Source organism: Haemorhous mexicanus, chromosome 31, assembly GCF_027477595.1.
Source record: "Haemorhous mexicanus isolate bHaeMex1 chromosome 31, bHaeMex1.pri, whole genome shotgun sequence".
NCBI classification, from domain to species: domain Eukaryota; kingdom Metazoa; phylum Chordata; class Aves; order Passeriformes; family Fringillidae; genus Haemorhous; species Haemorhous mexicanus.
This window is the reverse complement of record NC_082371.1, coordinates 898,674-919,564: the sequence shown is the minus strand read 5'-3', so window position 1 is coordinate 919,564 and position 20,891 is coordinate 898,674. Positions and strand designations below refer to the sequence as shown.

Below are 20,891 nucleotides of genomic sequence, written 5' to 3'. Positions count from 1 at the left end.
GCCGCCCACGGTGTTCGGCTCCGGGAACCAGCAGTGCCCTCTGCAGGCAGCTGCCGCGGGCCACGATGACCACCCGGTCCTTCCTGCCACGCCGCCGGCCCGGCTGAGCCCGCGGCCCCCGCCCGGCCCCGGTCTTGGCCCCGCCGAGAAAGGTGAGTGCGACCGCACCATCGGCGTCGCCCCGGGAGAAGGAGGGAGAGGGAGTCACCGGGAGCACAGCTGCAGGCAGTGGCAGAGCGCAGCGGCGATGGCGAACCCTGGCCCGAGGGGACGGGCGGGGAGCGATGGAGCCGGGGGTCGGTGGCAGCCGCACGGATGGTGAGGCAGTTCTGCGGGTTCGCCCCTCCGCCCCGCAGAAGCCCCGACCCTGGCGGGCTGGTACCCTGGACGGGGATGCAGGTGAACGGTCAGAGGGACGGAGCTGGGGGGAGCGAAGCGGGCGGCTGGGCGAGGCGCGGCGGCAGGTGCCCGGTACCGGGGCCTGGCGAAGGGATGGGGGTCCCGTTCTCGGCCCCGGCGCGGTGCCTCGGCGCGGCCCCTCCGCCCACTGACATAACGTCTGTGCGGGGCCGTGTTTGCCTTGGCAGCCCCAGAGCGGCGGTGGCTCCTCACACTTTCCGCTAGCGCCGGGCAGTGGCCGCGCTCGGAGCCAGGCGCGGGGGGGCCGGGGTGAGCCGAGGTGAGCCCCGGGGCCGCCGCTGCCTCCCTGAGCCGGCAGCGGCCAAACAGGTTGCGCGGGGCCCGCGCCCAGGCACCTGCGGAGGAGCCACCCCGCTGGGGGCCGCCGCGCCCCGCTCCAGCACCGAGAACAGGGGGCTGCTCCCTGCGCCGCGCCCCCGCCTGCCCGGCGCCCGGCTCCCCGCCGTGCCACGTTCTCCGTGTCCAGCTCTCCATCCCCCCGTGCCCGGCACTCCAGTACCCCGGTGTCCGCTCCTCGGTGCCCGGTTCTCCGAGCCCGGCTTTCCACCCCCGTACCTCACCCTACGCACGGTTTTCCGTGCCCGGCACTCGAAACTCTCCCTCGGTGCACACTTCTCGGTTCTTACCCCCCCCCCCCCCGCCATGCCCGGTTCCCCGCCCCCCGTATCCGCGGGGCGGAGCGGGCAGTGCCGTGCCGGCCCCGGCACTCGGCGGCCGCAGCGGGCGGGGCGCGCTCGGCGCCTGGCACCGCACTCTGCGCCGGTGGGGGCCGCAGCGGGGCCGTCCCGTGCTCTCCTGCCTGGGCCGGGAGCCGATTCCCGCCCGATCCCGTTAACCGCCTCTGACTCAGCCGCCCCCCACCCGCGCACCCCGGTCCCGGGGGTCCGCAAGACCCCCGCCCTCCCGAGGGGGGGGTGGGGCGGGGCTGACGGGCGGGGCACTCCACCAATCGGACGCGTGACCGCCGGCGCGCTGCCCAATGAGGAGGCGGGGGCGGGCGCTTCCTGGAGCCCCGGCGGCGGCGGCGGCGGCGGCGGCGGCAGCAGCAGCAGTGGCCGGGGGGCGGGCGGGGCGCGGCGGCGGCAGGTGAAGGTGGAGGCGGGGCCGTGGCTCCGGGACCGGTCTGTGGCTCGGGCGGGGTGCGCAGGTGAGCGGCAGTGGGTGGGAGCGGATAGACCCACCGAAGGGGGTTGCGCGGAGGTACCGACCCACCGGCAGCGGGATCGGGACGGGGACCGGTGCGGCGACCGCTTTTGCTGCCCGGTTGCGGTGAGTCGCGCAGATTTGGGATGCTGCGGGCAACGGGTGGGCACGGTTGGCACGCGATCACTGCACGGCCCCTCTGTCCCCGCCCGCCGCCGGAGCCGGTGGACACGTCGCCCGTGGGGCGGGGGGTGTCACTCGTGGGCTGTTCCCGGTCCCTGCGCACGGGGCTGCGGGAAATCTGTGACATCGGCAGGTCCCTGCTGCGTGCCGGGGCGGCTGCCAAGGCTCCGCTGTGGTCCTGTTGCGGTGCTGCTCCATCCAGCCAGGGTCCTCCACGGGTGACTGGGTGCTGCCACCCCTCCTTCCTAACCTGGTGAGCAGCTTGGCAGCGTGCCTGATGCACCGGGTGGGGACGGCACCGTTGCAGGAGGAAAGCAAATCAGGGAGCCCCTTCTGCACCCGTATTGGTAGAGTTGGAAGGTGTCCCAGCACGCTGTGCCACGCTGGTGAGCCCCGGCCCTGGCACACTGGCAGCAGCAGTGGGTGCCTCTGCTCGGCTGTGCAGTGGTCCCCCGGGATCGGTGTCATGGTAGCACCTGCCAAGCACCGGTGGACTCTGCCCCGTGCGCCCAGCCCTGCCGTACCTGTCCTCGTCCCCCTGGCTGGCTGCCCCCGGCCGCTGTTTGCCCGGGGCGGGGTGCGGTATTTACCCTCCTGCCGGAGCAGATCCACGTCTTGGGCCACAGCCGCCCTCGATCAGTGGCTGCGTTCACTTGGCGAGGGGACACAGTGCCAGTTTTGTCCCGGGGTGAGTCGCACCGTACCTCTTTTTCCCCCGCCACAGCCCGGGTGACAGGAGCGGGGTCAGCCTGGGATTCCCGGCACTGCCGGGGGCAAGCGGCAGCTGCGGCCGCTCCAGGCTTCCGTGGTGATGCTGGTGCTGGGAGGGAGGGACTGAGCTCGGGAACTTAAAGTGGGCGCATGGAGAAGGGGAAACCCTGGCACAGCAGAGAGTGGGGCAGCAGGGCTAGGAGTGTCTGTGCCGGGCATGGGTGCGGAGGTGAGCATAGGGAAGTGACAGCTGTGTGTCGGGAGGCATATCCGTGTCGGGTCCTGGGGACCCTCTGAGACCCCCTGCCTGGGCGCGGGCTGCCCCAGCGCTGCGGTGCTGAGCCCGAGGCTGTGGCAGCGCGGCTCTGCCAGCTGCTGCCGTGCACCCTTCGTGCACACGTGGCACGAGCGGGACAGGCCCGAGCACACGGGGGCGGGAGGGGCACGGCGGGGCTGCGGCACCAGCGCGGCCCCTGCTGCACCCCAGCTCTCGAGGGGTGGCTGTTGCCCCGTGCGTGAAGCAGGAACTTCTCCTTCAGGGCAGGCAGCGGATGATGAAACCAGGGAGAAATCTCTCCTGGCAGCCTGTGGGCTGCTGGCGGGAGCCCCCGGGAGCCTGCGCTCCCCCTGCGACGCCACCACTGCCTTCCCATGGTAACTCCACGGCGGGAGCAGGCAGGGTGCCGGTGGGAGCGGCCGCCCCGTCTGGAGGATTGGCGCCCGCCTGGCTCCCCGTGGCAGCACTGGCGTCCCTGACATGCCCCGAGAGCTGCATGTCCACACCCCAGCAAGCCCCAGGGCGGTCAGAGGACCTGGTGAGGGGCTGGGCTGAGACCCGTCAAACTTGCTTTGTGCCAGGAAGATGGCGCTTGGGTAGCCATGCAGGCAGGAGAGGTGGTGGTGCCGGGGCTGTGGCTAGTGACCTTCACTGCACCCGGGCATACCGTGTGCCCAGGGCTGGGCAGGTCAGTTGACATGCAGGATGGTGCAGTGGGAGCCATGGTGCCCGGGTGACTTGTATCCCCAGAGCTTCTGGCACGACTTGGTGGAGCCCTGGGCAGGCAGGGGGACCAGCCCGGGTGAGGGAAAATGAAAGCAGGTGATGCGGAAGGAGAAGTAGGTCAGGCGAGCTCTGGCCTCTCCCGGCAGCCTTGGTTGCACTGCGTGCTCCACTCTGCCCAGCTGTCTCTGTCATGTCCCCAGGCCCCGTGGGCAGCAGCTGGAGTGGGGAGTGGGTAAGGGAGTCCTGCTGCCTGGCTCTGGGTCCTGGGCAAGGTGGGTGCCAGGCACTGCCTCCACTCAACACCAGCAGGGTGGAGAATGTGGCTGTGCTGGCTGACATTCATTGGGTACAGTGACACCCCAGCAGTTTTGCTTTGATTCCTCTCCCCTGGGCAACCATCAGGGCACAGGGCTTGGAGCCATAGCAAGGGTGGACAGGAGGATTGCCAGCCCCACTGTGGGGCTAAGGAAGAGAAGGGAAGAGACCCTTGTGCCCTGCTCAGGTGGCACAAGGCAGCTGGTGTGGTGTGGACATCATGGTGGGCCCTGGGGACTGCCCGTGTCCCACAGAGGGGCTCCACAGAGGCTGCCCGTGCCTGCTGCACTGTGGAGCCATGGGGCATCACCCTCCGCTTGCTGCAGGGCTGGCTGGGGTCTCCTCGGTGGCACTTTGTGGGTTGGAGTGGCTGCGGTGGGCATGGCCTGGCTGTCGGTGCTGTGTGGGCTCGGGGGGGTCTGGGGGGGATTAGAACTGCCGGCCCCCCTTCCCTCCCCGGGATCAGCCGTGGGCAGCGGGGAGCTGGCAGCAGGCAGCTGCCGTGGGGGCGGAAGCCGGGCTATTTTGGAGGGTGTGGAGGGGGGGCTGTGGGCTGGCACTGTCCTTGCCAGGTGACCCCCACCAGGACCAGCATCACCCTCGTGCCAGGATGGAGCACTGGGGGCCAGCCTGTGCCACTGATGATGCTCAGTCCCCAAGGTGCTGTGAGGACATGAACCCTGCATATTGAGTAGCAGGTGCCACCAGCTGGGGGGGCCCCTTGGGGCTGTGCAGCACAGTGGGACCCAGGGGGTCTGGCTGCCCTCCAAGGGGTTCCCGTGACTGTGCTGCAGGGCCAGTAACTCTAGAGCCAGCTTACCCTGGGGCCAGCAAGCAGGCCCAGTTGTAGGTGAGCCTGCCTGTCCCAGGCTGGTGGCTGGCAGAGCCCTTCCTTCCTTCCTTCCTTCCTTCCTTCCTTCCTTCCTTCCTTCCTTCCTTCCTTCCTTCCTTCCTTCCTTCCTTCCTTCCTTCCTTCCTTCCTTCCTTCCTTCCTTCCTTCCTTCCTTCCTTCCTTCCTTCCTTCCTTCCTTCCTTCCTTCCTTCCTTCCTTCCCTCCTTCCTTCCCTCCTTCCCTTCCTTCCCTCCTTCCCTTCCTTCCCTTCCTTCCTTCCCTCCCTCCCTTCCTTCCTTCCCTCCCTCCCTCAGCCATCTCCTTGGCACATTGGGAAGGCCAGAGGTGACACACAGAGGCCACATCTGTCCTGGGCAAGTGTGTGGCCATGGCAGGTCAGGGTGCTGCTCTGTGTCAGGATGTGATGCAGGAGATGGGGTTGCCCATCCTGCCATTGAAAGAGGAGCTGGGATGAGGCCATGTCCCCTCACTGGTGACACTGGTCAGGGTGCCACAGGCCAAGGCAAGGATGGATGGATGGATGGATGGATGGATGGATGGATGGATGGATGGATGGATGGACGGACTCATGGAGGTTAGCCCATCTTCCCCAAAGGCCAGGACCTCCCCACCTGGCCCCCCAGACAGGCAGCCTGATGCCCCCCAGCCAGGGTGAGCAGCAGTTTGTGGCCAGCGCCTGGGTGGTTGCAACACCCCCAGGGTGGGGGGGCCATGGTGACTCACCCCATCCTGGCCACCAGTAGGAACCCTGACTCAGGGCTGCGTGCCCATGCCGTGCCGTGCCCCTCCCTGCCCGCCTCGCCCACCTTATCTCCCGCCCTTAGCACCTGGCACACCTGGGCCAGGGGGGACTGGCGCCATTCCCCTCCTTTATGGGGAACAAAGGGCAGGGGAAGGGTTGGCAGCAGGTGCCATAGCCCTCCTCCTTCCCTCCTGTCCTCCCTCCCTCTCATGGATGCTGTCCAGGGCTGTGCCCTGTTTTTTGCCCCCCCACTGGGGCAGCCTGGAGTGTTGTGGCAGTGTGGTGGGCAATGCTGCCCACAACGCTGTACTGGGTGTGTGCTGCTGCACTCCAGGCACTGGGCAACCCATGGCACCACAGCTGGCTCCTGCCCAGCACAGGGTCCACGGTGGTGGGACAGTGAGATACCATGGGGGGCACACTGGTGGTGCCTCTCTGCCCTTCTCTACTGCCTGCCCAGGGGCTCTTGCACAACCCAACTCCTTCCGTCAGCACTGCTGGGGCTGGGCCCGAGCCCTTTGCTGTCCTGCTGCTTTGCTGTGAGGCTCTTCCCCTTTCTGCCTGGCCTGCTGCAGACAGCCCCAGCTCTGGAGCCTGCTGGGCCGTGCCAGGGTGCCACAGTGCAGGTGCCCCTGACCGGTCTGGCGTGGGTTGCCTGGGCGGGTGCTGGTGCTGGTGGTGGGGTGTGGGGCGAGCTCTCTGGGCTGCTAATTGCTGTTTAGCTGGGGACACAGAGGGTGTAATTACGGGGGGATTGCGTGAATGTGCAGCCTGGCTGGGGAGCCCACGAGTGCCCCTGCCTAGGGAATGGAGGGGATCAGGCAGCATAGTGCAGCTGGGCCGTCACTGCTTCCCACATTCCCCACGGGATCTTGGGAACTTGCTTCAAGGGGAGAGCAGGACAGGAATCCATAGGACCAGGGGGTGGCTCCAGGGCTGGCCGGGCAGGCTGCAGCATGCTGCACCCAGCCCTGCCCTGCTGCCGCCGAGCACAGGCGCCCTCGCAGCACGGCTGGGCTGGCCATGTCCAGTGGCGAGCACCCAGCGCCCTGCCTTGGGGCAGACGACAAGGTGAGGGCCTGTGTGATGTGCCACGGGGCGGGGTGAGGGGCAGGGGCAGACGGCTTGGAGATGATGTTGGGGGGGGGGAAGGCATGCTTACGGTACCTGTCCTGGCAGCACTGGGGATTTTCTGCCGTGGGAGTGGGCCAGGGGATGCCCCCCGCCCGGTTCCGGGTTGGCGCCCCACGGCGCAGTACCGGCCGCAAAGAGTTAATGCCGTGTGTGTTCTGGGAAGCGGGGCTGGGAGGTGCGTGACCCGGGGTGTGGGCGTCGACTCCTTTTGAGGTGGGATCCTGAGCTCAAGTGCAGCGGGGAGCGGGGCCAAGTTCACACAGCACCCTGCCTTCCCCTCCCTGCCACTCGCGGGCCGCCAGCCGGGCCGCGACGCAGCGCTGAGCCACGCCGGGACACGGGGCAGGTGAGCCACACACCCACCCTGCCATCGCTGCTGGTGTGGAGGAGGAAGTTGCCAGGGTGGTGGGGATCCAGTGTGGCACTGGACACTGGGAGATATGGGCCAGCTGCTTCAGCAGCAGCAGGCTGTGGGACGTTGGTGTTACCTGAGCCCTACACCACCCTTACTGCTGATGGGATGGGGTGGAATGGGGCGGGATGGGATGGGATGAGTGGCGAGATCTGGGTCACTTTGGTTTGGCAGAGCAGGGCCCACACCCTACAGTGGCAATGCCAGGCAGCTGGATGTGGCAGTGGGGTAAGATTTGGCTGCAGGAGGGGGCCAGGATGCTAGCACAGTGCCAGCAGGCTGGGTGGGCGGCATGGGGACTTTGCTTCTTGTCCTTGCCACAGATGCCAGGAGCGACTCTGGCAACACCACTAGTCCTGCTGCACCGTAGCACGGATGCCCTGTGCTCAGTCTCCGTGGCAGCTGTTGTGCCAGGCTGGCACTAGCCCCAGGTGCAGTGCTGGCTGGGCACTGAGGCCACAGTGCTCAGCCCCCTTCTCAGTGCTGGTGGCTAATGTCCCATGGCTGTGCCTGGGAGCTCTGTGAGTGAGCTGCCACTGTCAGGGGGCCTGACCAGTGCCATGGGGCTCACTCTCAGTGCTGTGGGGTGGGGGACTGTTTATCCTCTTTCATCTCCAAACCATTTCCTTTTGTCTCTACTCATTCTTTTCTTCTTTCAAAGAGCAGTGCTGCTCTCCCCACTTCCTCCAGCAATGGGACCCTTGGCATGTGCTTGCTACAGGGTAACCAGCTGAGCCAGACCCCGGCCACCACCCTCCCTGCTGGGCAGACAGAGGAGCTGCACAGCCCCTGCCCTGCAGCCACACCACCCTCCACATTGTGGCCATTGGCACCAGGGCTACTGCTGCTCCCAGTTGGCTTCAGGCAGTAGCAGGGTGGGGGCTTGCACAGCCTGGACTCCTGGGTCCACATCCTGGATCCCAAAGGGTGAGGGGCCCCACGGGTTGAGGGGCCAGGGCGATTCTGCGCTGCGCTCCCCTTCCGGGGTGACTCATTCTCCCCAGTGGGGCTGTGAAGTCCCTCGACAGCATTTGTGACTCTTGTGACCGAAAGCAGGGGCACTTGGCAGGAGCCCAGGGTGGGGACTGTGCTCCCTGGGACCTCTGCTCTCCTTCCCCATGGGGGAACAGGTCAGGAGATCCTCCCCTAGACACTCCTTTCCACCTCACACCTCCCACCGTCCCCAAGCCGGGCCCAGTGCTCAGCACAGGCTGGCACCATGCCCTCACCTGGGGTGCCATCCTTGCTCGGTGGCATGGCACACAGCCTATCCCAATGCAGGAGGGGCACTGCAGGGACCCCACCCTGCTGCCCATGGCCCTGCCTGGGTGGCTGGACCCCTCGGTCGGAGGAGCTGGCACGTGGGTGGAGCCTGGCCATGGTTGTCCCAGGCAGCCCAGGCTGGCAGAGGGATGTCAGGGTGACCCGGGCAGACATTGTTCCTGCTGCCACCCGCCCTGCATGGGAGCCAGCTCAGCGCAGGGAGCAACTCCCCCTTTCCTTTCCTCAGTCCCATTCGGCTGGTTCAGCCAAAATGTGCCCATCCACAGCATTGAGGTAACTGAGGAAGCTCTGGCTTGGCGAGGCCATGGGCATCACCACCTGCGTCCTCCGGGCCATCACCTCCAGCGGCAGCCCGGGAATGCTGGGGGCCCGGTGGCAGCTCCTGTCCCCTCACACCTCATCCTCTGCCATTTCCTTATCACTGCGGTGATCTCCTCGACGGCAGCACCCGCTCAGCATGTGACTTCGCTCCAGTGAGGAGGATGTGCGGGGGGGGGGGGGGGGTGGGGGTGGGGGTGTCAGGCAAAGGAGCCGTAAGGGGCGGTTTGGTGCGATGGAAAATCCCCCTCCTGCCGCCGCCACCTCGCCCCCACCCTGCCCCAGCCCTGCAGCTATGTCTGGTGGCACCGAGTCCTGTGGCTGCTCATCGGGGTCCCAACTGCCTTACCAGACCTCTGCTGGTGATTTCTGTGACATTGGCAGCACTGAGGCTGTGTCCATCTGCATGGGACATGGTGAGGCCAGTGCCCATGCCCGTCCCTCAGAGCACCCTGCCATCTGCTGGGATATGATGGGGTCTCAGCTGCTGCCCTGTGCCCAGACACATGCCAGTGGGTGCCATCAGTCTTGCGAGTGCCCTGTGCCCTGGTTTCTTGTGGGGCTGGAGGTGCTGTGGGGACCAGGGCAGAAGGGAAGCTGTCCTGGTGCCATCTCTGGGAGAGGCAATGTTGGAGGACACAGTGCCACCCCATCCTGTGACTATTGCCTGTGACAGTCCTGGGGGTCCGTGGGGCTCCGGCCCACCCATGGCAGGTGCCCCATCCCAGTCATCCCTCTCCAGCTGCCCAAGCTGTGGCATGGAGTACTTGCCCCCCTGCTTAATCCTGCCCCTGCAGCTAATCCTGCCTAATCCCACCAGGGGCTGTCACTGCCTGTTGGCTCCCAGGGCCCTGATGCTTTAATCACCCCTAATCCGATCACCCCCACCTCGGCAGGCAGAGGGGACCTCAACCAGTGGTGGGATGGGCTCCTGCCAGGGAGGGGGACTTGGCCGTGGGTGCTGGCGCCAGCATCCCAGGCGGTCGGCACTGCTGGCTCCCGGTTTCAGGGGCGGCTGCCGCCTGCCCTGCCGGTCGGGCCTGCTCGGCAGCGGCTGGGGCGGCTCCGCAGCCGGTTGCTCCGGGGCCGTTCCCAGCTGCCTGCCGAGGCAGCCCCAGCTGGCGGCCGCCCAAGCGCAGGGAGCGGCCGGCTTGGGGATGGGCCCCTGTGCCGGGGGCCGTCGCCCGCGCCTCCCCTCCATGGGCAAGAGGGGGCACGTCCCCCACGCCTGCCTGCCGACGGCACAGTGTGGTTTGGCATGGCCTGGTGGGTTTAGGGTGGATGGGCCTGGTGTGGCTCAGCATTGCCTGGCATGGCTTGGCGATGGCCAGTGCCACATGCCGCTGTCCACCATGGCTTGGCTTGGCGTGGCACAACTTGAGAGGTGGTACCCGCCTCTGCTTCCCCCAGGCTGCAGTTGCTGGACTCCCATTCTGCTGTCACCCAGCAGTGCCAGTGTCACCCAGCAGCCTGGCTGGCTGCAAGGGCCATAGCTGGGCATGGTGTTACTGGGCAGGTTGCAGCCCCGGAGCCGCCACTGCTGCCTGCAGCCTGTCTGCAGGTTGTGAGGATCATGGGCTCCCCTTTCCCACCTGTGCTGGCTCCACAGGAGCACATGGGTCCCTGGAGGTGCACCATGGGGACCACAGTAGGAGTGTGAGCAGTGCTGGGTTTAGGGCTGAGGCCAAGCTCTGCCAGCTGCAGCGTGGGAAAGGCCTGACTGGCGCAGGCTGGGCTTGGCTGGGCGAGGAGTGGCCCCAGGCTGGGGCACAGGGGGAGGGAGGGGGCCCAGTCCCGACCAGGAGCGGGGGCAGGAACCGGTGGCACAGGTGCTGATCCTAATCTGCCGTGGCAGGAAGTGTGGCCCCTGTTCCCAGCCCAGCTGGGCTCCATGGGGCGGCCCCCGGCCCTCAGGGTGCTCTTCCCAGCGCTCGCCCGCCTACCCATGCCTCTGCCAGCGAGACCCGTGTTCCCAGGACGGGGTTGCTGGGAGCCAGTGGCTGCGCCCAGCCGTGGCGGTGGGCTGGGGGATTGTGGGTGGGCTGGCGCAGGAAGTGCTGCACCTCACTGCTGTTCAAAGGCACCACGCTGAGATTTCTCCCTTTGCTGTGGCAGCACAGGCGGCTGGGTGCTGGTGGTAGTGGAGGAAGTGCGGAGGCCTGTGGTGGGGGGCCTGCGCCTGCCAACCTCGACACAGCATGGAGGGAACTGAGCGCAGACCCTGGGCCCCAAGCCTGCCCCAGTTAATGTCCCACTGAAACCCCAGTGCCACCCAGCGTGTACAGGCAACGTTCCTTGTGCCCTGGCTTCATGGCAGCGATGCTCCAGCTGCAGTGTTTCTTCCAAGTGCTCTCTCCCATCTTGTTCCTCTGTCAGTCAAGCAGCATCCTATCCTTCCTTAGGTGAGGACGATGGCCAGCCCAGAGGACGACCTCATCGGCATCCCCTTCCCCGAGCACAGCAGCGAGCTGCTGAGCTGCCTGAACGAGCAACGGCAGCTGGGGCTGCTCTGCGACGTCACCATCAAGACGCAGGGGCTGGAGTACCGCACCCACCGTGCCGTCCTGGCTGCCTCCAGCCGCTATTTCAAGAAGCTCTTCGCGGGGCCGGGGCCGGGGCAGGAGGTCTGTGAGCTGGACTTTGTGGGGCCGGAGGCACTGGGTGCGCTGCTGGAGTTCGCATACACGGCCACGTTGACCATCAGCAGCGCCAACATGGGCGAGGTGCTGCGCGCTGCCCGGCTGCTGGAGATCCCCTGTGTCATCGCTGCCTGCGTGGAGATCCTGCAGGGCAGCGGGCTGGAGGCACCCGGCCCCGATGACGGCGACTGCGAACGCGCCCGCCGCTACCTGGAGGCTTTCTCCACCCTCCCCGAGGGTGAGGTGCCTGCCCCGCCGCCCCCCCGCCCCACCCCGCGCCGCAGCAAGAAGACCCGCAAGTTCCTGCAAGCCCGCGGTGCCCAGCTCAACAACCACGCCGAGGAGCCACCCGCTGAGGCTGAGGGTTCTGGCAGCCCCCCGCCTCCCTCCCAGCTGCCCTCACCCCCTCTGCCCGAGGGGCTGTCCCTGCCCTATGACAGCTTTGAGCTTCCTGAGGAGGAGGAGCTGCCCCCACACCCCTTCCCCTTCCCCTACCAGCCCCCCTTGTCCCCTGAGGAGGCAGCTTCTGACGACGACGCCATCGACCCCGACCTGATGGCGTATCTGAGCTCTCTGCACCATGAGTCGCTGGCGCCTGGGCTGGATAGCCCCGACAAGCTGGTGCGCAAGCGCCGCTCACAGATGCCCCAGGAGTGCCCCGTCTGCCACAAGGTCATCCACGGTGCCGGCAAGCTGCCTCGCCACATGCGCACGCACACGGGCGAGAAGCCCTTTGCCTGCCAGGTCTGCGGGGTCCGATTCACACGGTGAGTGCTGCTGGACGGGCTCTCCCCGCCTCATGTGTGCCAAATGACATCCCCTATGGCACCCACCCTGTGCCAGTCCTACCAGGGCTTGGCCACAGGCCTAGCATGGTTCGTGGGGTTTTCTGCATCCCCTGAGTGCTGCCAGACCAAACTGATGGCTCACTGCACAGCACCCCTCTGCCAGTCCTGCCAGTGCTGTGCACATTCAGAGGGTGTTCTGTGCCCCGTGAGTGCTCTGGACCAACACAGGTACCCAGTGACATCCTCCATGGCACCCCCTGCAAGTTCTGGTGTGGTGCAGTGGGGTTATGGGGCCTTCTGCACCTCACGAGTGCTTCTGGGCTGACCTGAGGTACCCAGTAGCATCCCTGGTGGTGTCCCTCTGCCATAGCTGCTGGTGAAGTCAGGTCGATGGGGTGTTCTGCACTCTGTGAGTGCTGCCAGATCACCCAAGGCCTGATACCTGATGGCGCCCATAACACCTCAGCTGTTGGCCCTGGCACGGTTGTGGTGCAGGTCCAGGGGAGTCTTCTGCACTATGTAAGCACTGCCAGAGCAGCCCGGGGTAGCCAGCAGCATCCCCCCTGCCAGCTGACAGCTGCATCTCAGCCATGCAGACGTACAATGGTCCTGTGCCTTGCCAAGCACCCAGAGCCCTGTGCCCCGCAGAGCATCCCTGCTCTTGGGCTTCCAGCACCATTGCCCTCCCCCCAGTGGTTGGATGGCATATTGGCTACTCAATGCCAATGTCTCCCTGTATGTCCCACCTCCAGGAACGACAAACTGAAGATCCACATGCGGAAGCACACAGGAGAGCGGCCCTACTCCTGCCAGCACTGCAGTGCCCGCTTCCTGCACAGCTACGACCTGAAGAACCACATGCACCTGCACACAGGCGCCCGGCCCTATGAGTGCTACCTCTGCCACAAGGCCTTTGCCAAGGACGACCACCTCCAGCGGCACCTGAAGGGCCAGAACTGCCTGGAGGTGCGGACGCGCCGCCGCCGCCGCGATGAGCCACCCCCGCCGCCCGCGGGGCCCCCGGGCCTCGACCTCTCCAACGGGCGGCTGGAGGGTCTGCGCCTCTCCATTGCCCGCTACTGGGCTCCAGGGCAGCCCGAGGAGGAGGAAGAGGAGCAGGAGGGCGAGGAAGGGCCGCAGCCAGATGGCACCGTGCCGGTGGAGATGGCATAGGGCCGATGTGACGGCAGGTGTCGTGCCGTTCCATGCCAAGCTGTGCTGTGCCCACTGGGTTTCTGTTCCTTTTTTTCCTGTCACGGTTCATTCCTAGTTATGCAAAGGGGGAAACTCCCCTCGGCCGATTTGCACAAGGGGGTGGGGGGCCCCTATCACCCCCCCCACCGTGCCCGGGCCCACCTGGTCATGCCCAGGTGGGTGATGGTGGGATCGGGACTTGGATGTCCCCCCACCAAATCCGTCGTGGATGCCAGGACCGGGCAGGGGCACCCATGGACCAAGGCCACCCCCAGGTGGGGAGAGCCCCCCCCATCCTCTCCAGTGGTGGGGGGGCACTGCCTTACGCTGTGCATAGCTTGTCCCCACCTCCCCACTCCGAGCAGCCCCCCCCCCGGCGAGCCCCCCTCGCCCCTGCACTCCCGGCTGCTTTCTCTTGGTTGCACTATTCGGGTGAGCCCACCCGGGTGCGGGGCAGCCCCGGCCCCCCCCGGACCCTTTCCCCTTCCGAAATCCCCCGGCCCTGTGGGACCCCCCCCCCCTTCCCTGGGGTGGCCAGGCCCCCACGGTCACCCCTCTGTCCTTTGCACATGCCCCCCGCAGGGCGCAGCCTCCCCGGGGGTGGAGGGGACCGGCACTATTTGTCTACAAATAAGAGTTTTATCTATATTTAAAAAGATGATGTAATATATTCCCCCCCCCCCCCCCCCCCCCCGCCCCAGCCCCTCCGCTGCCAACCACCAGCGCTGCCCGGCCTCCACGTCTGCCATGGGGTGCCGGCAGGGGTGATGGGGCCGGGGGGCCTCTGCTCCCGTCACGGCTTTAAAGTGCCTTATGGTGAACTTGAACCTTTTCGGCTACTTGAACCTCTCTGGTGTCAGGAACCAAACAAACCATGGGCGGGCGGCCCCCGCCCCGCCGGGCCGCCTCTGCCTGTCTGTATGTCTGTGTTTGTTTTTTTTTTTTTTTAAACGAAGGCTGCTTGGTAATAAACGGAGAAGCAGGGACTTCCCGCGCGTACAGCTGTCTGTCCATTCTGCATCCCCGCCCTGGAGCAGCTCGGGACTGGGGGCACTGTGGGGCTGGGGACAGGGACATCGAGAGTCTGGGGCACTACAGGGATGGGGAGCGGGCACCGTGTGTGGGGAGAGGGACACCGAGGGGTGGGGGTCAGCATGGGGCTGGGGGCACCACAGGGATGGGAATGGGGACATCGTAAGGCTGGGGACAGGGATGTGTAGGGGCTGGAGGCACAGTGGGCATGGAGATGGTGGCACCAAGATGCTGGAGATGGGGGCTGGGGGCATTGAGAGGCTGGGGTCACAGCAGGGATGGAGCTGGGGCAGCAAGGAGCCGCAAGGGATATCACAAGGTCAGGTCCATCATGGGATGGTGGGTACCAACTCAGAGTACCAGGACTCAGGTGCCTTGAGGACCAGGTGATTCATTCACCAGCCCTTCTGCACCCAGTGGCTCTCAGCTTCTGCTGCACTGGTGGGGCTCCAGGCACATCCCAGCAGCTGGACCCGTGGTTTGGCTGCCCCATGGTACTGTCCTGTTGTCACTGGGCCTTTGCCCTTGCTCTCACTGTTCTTGGCCTGCTGCTGGTAGCTGCAGTCTTCCTGGGAGATTGGAGCTCAGTGTTGGCATCCAGCATCCCCAGTGCTGGGGAGCACAGGGGGCATTGCCACCCCACAGTCAGCCCTCACCTGCAGAGCAGCAGAGCAGTCTGCTCTTGATGACCCCACTGCTGCCCACATCACTCTCCTCACTCCTTTCCACCTCCTCCAGCTGGGCTCACAGCTAGGCTCACAGCTGGGCAGCTATTCTGGAGGGAAGCCTCCAGCCCCTGATGATGTCCTTGATGTGCTGCAGCAGCCGCCGCCCTCGCTCCTGGCCCCACTGTCTCCTCGTCACTGGAGTCCCTGCAGGGCACAGAGGGCAGGGCTGAGCTGAAGCACCCCCCCCTCCCACACCTGCTGCAGCCCCCCAGGCCAGGATGGGCTCCCAGCACCCCTCTGCTCACAGCTCCTCATCCCCAGAGTCCGGGTAGCTCAGGAGGGCCATGCAGACGGAGCAGATGTTGTTCAGGGTTCTGCAGCAGTCACTGCAATACAGCCCTGTGGAAAACGGGGCTGTCAGGGAGGGATGGGGAATTTTCTAGGGAGGGGGTCCTCAAACTGTGGGGGCTCCTGCCTTTGCAGCTGGGTGTGATGCAGGTGCTGAAACCCAGCTGCTCCACAGGTCAGGCATCTGGATGTCCAAGAAGTGGGTGAGGGCAGGAGACTGGTGGGCAGAGGGTGATGCTCTGTGGGTCAATGCCATCCTGGGGGTCCTTGACACTGATCCTCAGGGACACCACATATCTCTCCTACCCCAGCAGGGCTAACTCACCTGTATCCACAAATCTGCTGCCATCAACATACAGTTTTTCCTGGTTTCTGTAAAGGTTCATCCCTTAAATCTTGGCATTTTGACTGCTCCACAGTGTGCAGCCAGTCATTGAAAAGGTCCTTGCTTCTCAGTAGGGAGCAAAATGGCTTCATTTGATGTCACACATATGACTACTTCTCTCCCTGGTCCATTAGCACAGCCTGGTATTTTGCCAGGCATCTTAGAGAGATCCAGTGATGTCCCTTTGGATTACGAACAGCCAGCAATGGCACATGGGACCAGCACAGTTTGTGATCATCCCAAAGTGAATTTCTGGGCCTCCTGCATCTTTAGGGTGGTGGCTGCTATGGCCCAGAAGCATGCTGACCATCCAGTTGCTTGGAGAAGGATGCCAACTGACCTTTGCCAACTTCCAAGGAGCTATGTCATCCCCACAGAGGCTGCTTGTTGCCTTTTGTGCACACATCATGAAAAGAGTTTAGTTGTATCTGGAAGGCCTTAAGCCAGTGCTTCCATGAACATCCTTTGTGGTGTTAAAACTGGTGCAACATTGTCAGGGCCATTCTAGCAATTCTTCAGGGCCTTTGATTGACAAATAAAAGGGGTTGGCTATTAGTCTGAAATTTTGAACCTGTATGGGGCAAAATCCTGCCAAAACTCCTGTTAGTTATCTTTTAGTCCTAGGAGCTGCAGTTTGGAATATCACTACTTTTTTCCTTCTCCCAGAGCTTATTGTCCTTTTGGTACCTTAAAGCTAAGGTATTAGTCTTACCTTTTTTTCTGGAAATTCCAGCAAGTCCCAAAAAGTTCTGCAGGCTTATGGTCACTTTCAAGCAGGTTTGTTCCTCATCAGCTCCTATTAGGATGTCACCTACACACTATAAAAGAACACTGTTACCTTTTTTCCATTGCTCTACTTCTTTTGCCAAAACCACCAAATAAAGTGGGCTTATTTTTGAATCCTTGAGGCAACACTGCATCCTTTCCTACTGCATCTTTCTTCCAGTCACAGGATTCTCTCATTCATAGGCAAAGATTGCTTGGTTTTGCTCATCTATTGGGATACAAGAGAAACTATCCTTTAAGGCTAAAACAGTAAAATAAGAGTTTGTTTCCAGCACTGAGGTTAACAAGCCATAAGGATTTGGTATGCTTGGGTGTACATCTGTGTAGGTTTGATTGATTGCTCTTAGACTTGTAGTAATCTGCACTCTTGAGAACGAGGCTTCTTTGAAACCTGGAGGAAGGCATCTAAAACTCAGATTGACATTGTCCGAGTATGCCAAATTGTAAGAATGTATTTGTCCATGGTTCCAGACCTTTTTGTGCTTCTGTCTTTATAGGATATTTATTCATTTTTAAGGGTTTAACTTTTGGTTCTGAGCTTTTTCTCTTAACTGGAGACACATTCTTTGCTTTACCTCATTTTCTGTAGCCCATGTGGACCCCTGCATTTCAAATGGCATCCAGAACATTTTTTCCATGTCCTCCGATGGTTTACACATTAACAGGCAGATCTGAGCTTTCCAGCCTGTCTCAGATGGAATGTGAAGCTGCATGTTATTCACACAAAAGATTTAAGGTTTTGTGCATTCAAGTTACAAAATATATCTCATCCCAGCAAGGGAAGGGGTCATTGATGGCATATGTAGAAATGGATTAGTTGTTTTAGTGTCATCAACTATCCATGCCATGGGTGGTAGGAATGGCTACAAAGCTCATTTTCCTGCTGCCCCAACAATCTGTATTGGAACTTTCCTCAGCAGGCCCTTGCAGCCAGTTACTTCTGAAGATGTGGCTCCATTCCCCAGGTTTACTGGAACCAGAGTATCATCTGGGCCTGCCCTGGTATTTTCTCCTGGTCCCCTTCCCTCACTGTCAAAATCCTCCACCATCCATAACATTTACCTCTTATAATGACCCCTTCTGTCAACAAATAGCACATTCAGACAAAGACCTCTGAATCTCCAGCCCATTCCACTTCTTCCTCCTTTTCTAACACGAGTAATTTTTTATTCCACAGTAAAAAGGTTTAGCCCTTTAGTTACACTGCTCCCATCCCACTGATTGTTCAAGACCCACTGCCCAGTGTTTCCTTGTGACCTACATGGAGATTGATCCCACTGATCAGTTACACTGATGAATCTACACCTTTTGCAGAAGCAATATGAAAAAAGGAACAACAGCGCACTTGCCAATCCAATAATTCCATCCACCCATCATCCATCCATCCATCCATCCATCCATCCATCCATCCATCCATCCATCCATCCATCCCTCATCCATCCATCATCCATCCATCCATCCATCCATCTCTCCATCATCCATCCTCCATCCATCCATCCATCCATCCATCCATCCATCCATCCATCCATCCATCCATCCATCCATCCATCCTTGCTTGAGTATCCCTGGGTCATTTCCCTTTGGCTTTGCTCACTCCCATGATGTTGAAGCAGATTTGGAGTCCCTGATCACCTGCCTGGTGCCTGCTGGAGTCTGTTCTGATTCTCCATTGCCAGGAGCAGCAAGATGATCCAGGCAAGGCCTTGTAGCCACCCCATCTGGGTCACCATGATGTCCCCAAAGTGGGTTCCTTCCCACAGCATGCAGGAACTGATCCACACCCAGAGTTGGGATATTTATTTCTTCTGTGTCTGTGTGGAGATGGGTGAGGGTAGCGAATCCTCAGGAGCCATTCACCCACTTTGATGCACTTCAAAGAGCAACAGATCCACATCTCCCATAAACACCACAATCCAAAGCTGTGGATAAGGCATGGATCAGCTGTAGCCAGGGGCTGCAACTTCCTTTGTCTCTTCCTAGAGACGCAGAGCACGAATATTGACTGTGTGTGCCCTCTGGAAGGGCATCAAAGCCTTTTTGCAAGTTAGTGAGGAGGTGGAGATGGCTGCTAGCTGCTTCTTAGAGCTTTGGACCATGAAGTTACAGCCTTGCAGAGCAATGTGAGAGTTGGAAAAGGAAGTCAGGGCTTTACGAGATGCAAAGGCAATCACACAACTCCAGCACAGTGGTGCTTATGAGCAGCAATGCAGCGTAGAAAAGCAATATGGGGTGGCACATATTGCTCAAAAGCAAAGGCACAGATATGGGAAATATAAGATTTCCATTTCCCAATCGTATTCGCAGGATCCTGAGAAATGGGATGGAAATATATTGAGTGAGTCCTCAGACTCCAAGGCTGAGCTTTAGCCAGATTTAGCAGGAAGGGAGGTGGTAGAAGCACAACCCCTCATACAAATGGAGGGGCAGAGGGATCTGCTAGATGGAGGGGTGCACTTATACTCCATAATGGAGTTTTTGGAGATCTATCAGCAGAAGAGAGAAGAAGTCAAACTGAGATGGATTTTGTGAGCTTGGAACAGTGGGGCTGTATCTATCTGTCCACTTATTAATTGATGCAAAAAGCTATTGAGTCCTATAGGCAGTAAGGATCAGCTGTGTGGGGGATGTGCTCAGGGACAGGGCTGAGGTCAGGGGTCCTGTTTGGCAGGACATTGCCACCCCCATACTGCATCAAGGGCTGTGTGCAGCAGTTCTAACAGCATTGATGAATTTGTGCCATCCCTCAGAAGCTGATGTTCCAGGCAGAAGGTTTTAGTTTCCTGCAGCAGATGGGGATGGCTCATGCTCTAATTACAGGATCTAGCCCGAATGGGGCAGCAGTAACTAAAAGTAGCAAAATACAGTTTTTGAGAGGGGTGCCTGTTTCATTGAAGACCTTGATTACACCAGCCACCACAGTGCTACCAGTAATGTAGGTGTCCTAGCAAGTACCTTAGGGGAAATTTGGGCTCTAATTTCAGAACCAGCTGTGCAGGTGGTGAATGAAAATCATCTGGCAAAACTGAAGACTTACCTAGTGTGACGAGGAAACAAATGTGGAATGATCTTGTGCAAGTCAGTGTCCCATGATCAGAGATAAATAGGAACTCAAAAGCAAAAATGTTTCATCATTGACATAAATCTCTGTCCTCCTGAGCCACAAGAGCTGCTAAAGGAAGCAGCAGCCATTTTCTCTTTGTTACAAGGGAGCTACCAAATACCTTGATTTCTGCTGGTTAAAACATTTTCCTTTATTTTGTCCAAATTTCTTTCCATCGTGTATGTCTCATTCCATTGCTTTATGATTTTATTTTTAAACAAATTATTATTTTTAAGTCATCATCTCTGATTTACTGTCCCTCCCTTGACAGCAGGAGAGGAAGGGCAGTGGCTTAGTTTGGAGTTGAGCTCCTCATTTGTTGTTGAAACCAACACAGACACCTTTTGGGGGTGGAAGTGCCCCGTGACCCCTCATCCTCCTCAACCTGCTCTTCCATTGCACCATTGCCCACCCCCCACTCTGACATTCAGATGTCCCAACAGACATGGTGAGTGTCTGTCACAAAGCGAGGAGATGGGAAAGAGCAACCAGGAGCCAGGTGCAAAAGTCAGATCTGCTGACAGATCTGAGTGCTCGTGGTGACAGGCAGATCCACCCAAGGCTGACCCAGCTGCTCCTCCATAGGCAGAGGAGCTACCCCAGGACCTGGTCCTGTCTGCAAGGAACTTTGTTTTTACACTGCACCATCCAGAAGAGGAGGGGTTTGGATTTGGCACCCTGTCCAGGCTCTGGAAGGAATTTCAGGGATAGCAGATGAAGATAGGATGAAGCTGCAGGATGTTCAGGGGCAAGAAAGAGAGATGGGAGAAATTTCAAAACATGAAAAGATACGGAGCAATTCTGTCCCACTTGATGCTGAGCATGCCAGAGACGATGCCAAAGTCTTCTGGGGGGAAGGAATCATCTGACAGCTCCACATCTAGGGCAGCAATGAGCACAACAAACAGACCTAGCTGCTCCTCCACGTGTGTGTGAGGAGCAAAATCAGTACAGAGGAGACTCCCGCGGCCTTTCTCCCACCAGAGGTATCTGCCTGAGAGATACGGGCACAGGGGAGCTCTCGGGGCTTCCTGCAGCGCTGGAAACACCAACAGGTTTCTTATCCTGCTGGCTTTGCACTAGGGAGGTCGGGACACGTCCTGTTTCGCGGCAGCAGAAGGCTGCAGCCTGTCTTCGGGGAGTGAGTCAAGCAGGAAGTTTTGAGTGCAGGAAGGGAGACCCTGGGGTTCTGTGCACCTCATTCTTGAGGAATTTAGCCCTGCTCCTTCTCCTTCACTCCTTCCTCACTGCTTTACACATCCCTCACGGACGTAGGCAGTTGCTCGCTTGGCCAGAGCTACTTGTGGTGCCGAGAGACACCTGCGGCTCCTCTCCAGAGCCCTCCTTACGAGAGCGCGGCCCAGCACGGCCACCGCTACTTCCGCCACCACTGGGCAATGGGCAGCGCAGGAAGCGTGCCCTGCGCAGGCGCG

The 20,891-nt window shown here is 61.2% G+C and overlaps 1 protein-coding gene across 4 annotated transcripts; it reads left to right on the top strand.

The window, feature by feature from the left end:
* Positions 1 to 24: 24 nt before the first annotated feature.
* On the top strand, positions 25 to 14,125 carry ZBTB7B (zinc finger and BTB domain containing 7B). 4 transcript variants are annotated; one of them, XM_059870856.1, is made up of 3 exons: positions 25 to 152; positions 10,921 to 11,924; positions 12,698 to 14,125. In XM_059870856.1, the coding sequence occupies exons 2-3, from the start codon at positions 10,930 to 10,932 to the stop codon at positions 13,116 to 13,118; spliced, it is 1,416 nt and encodes a 471-aa protein (XP_059726839.1). In that variant the 5' UTR covers positions 25 to 152; positions 10,921 to 10,929; the 3' UTR covers positions 13,119 to 14,125. The 4 variants fall into 4 exon arrangements, with proteins under 4 accessions (XP_059726839.1, XP_059726840.1, XP_059726841.1 ...); XM_059870857.1 differs by lacking the exon at positions 25 to 152 and adding an exon at positions 1,442 to 1,567; XM_059870858.1 differs by lacking the exon at positions 25 to 152 and adding an exon at positions 1,539 to 1,689.
* Positions 14,126 to 20,891: the final 6,766 nt, after the last annotated feature.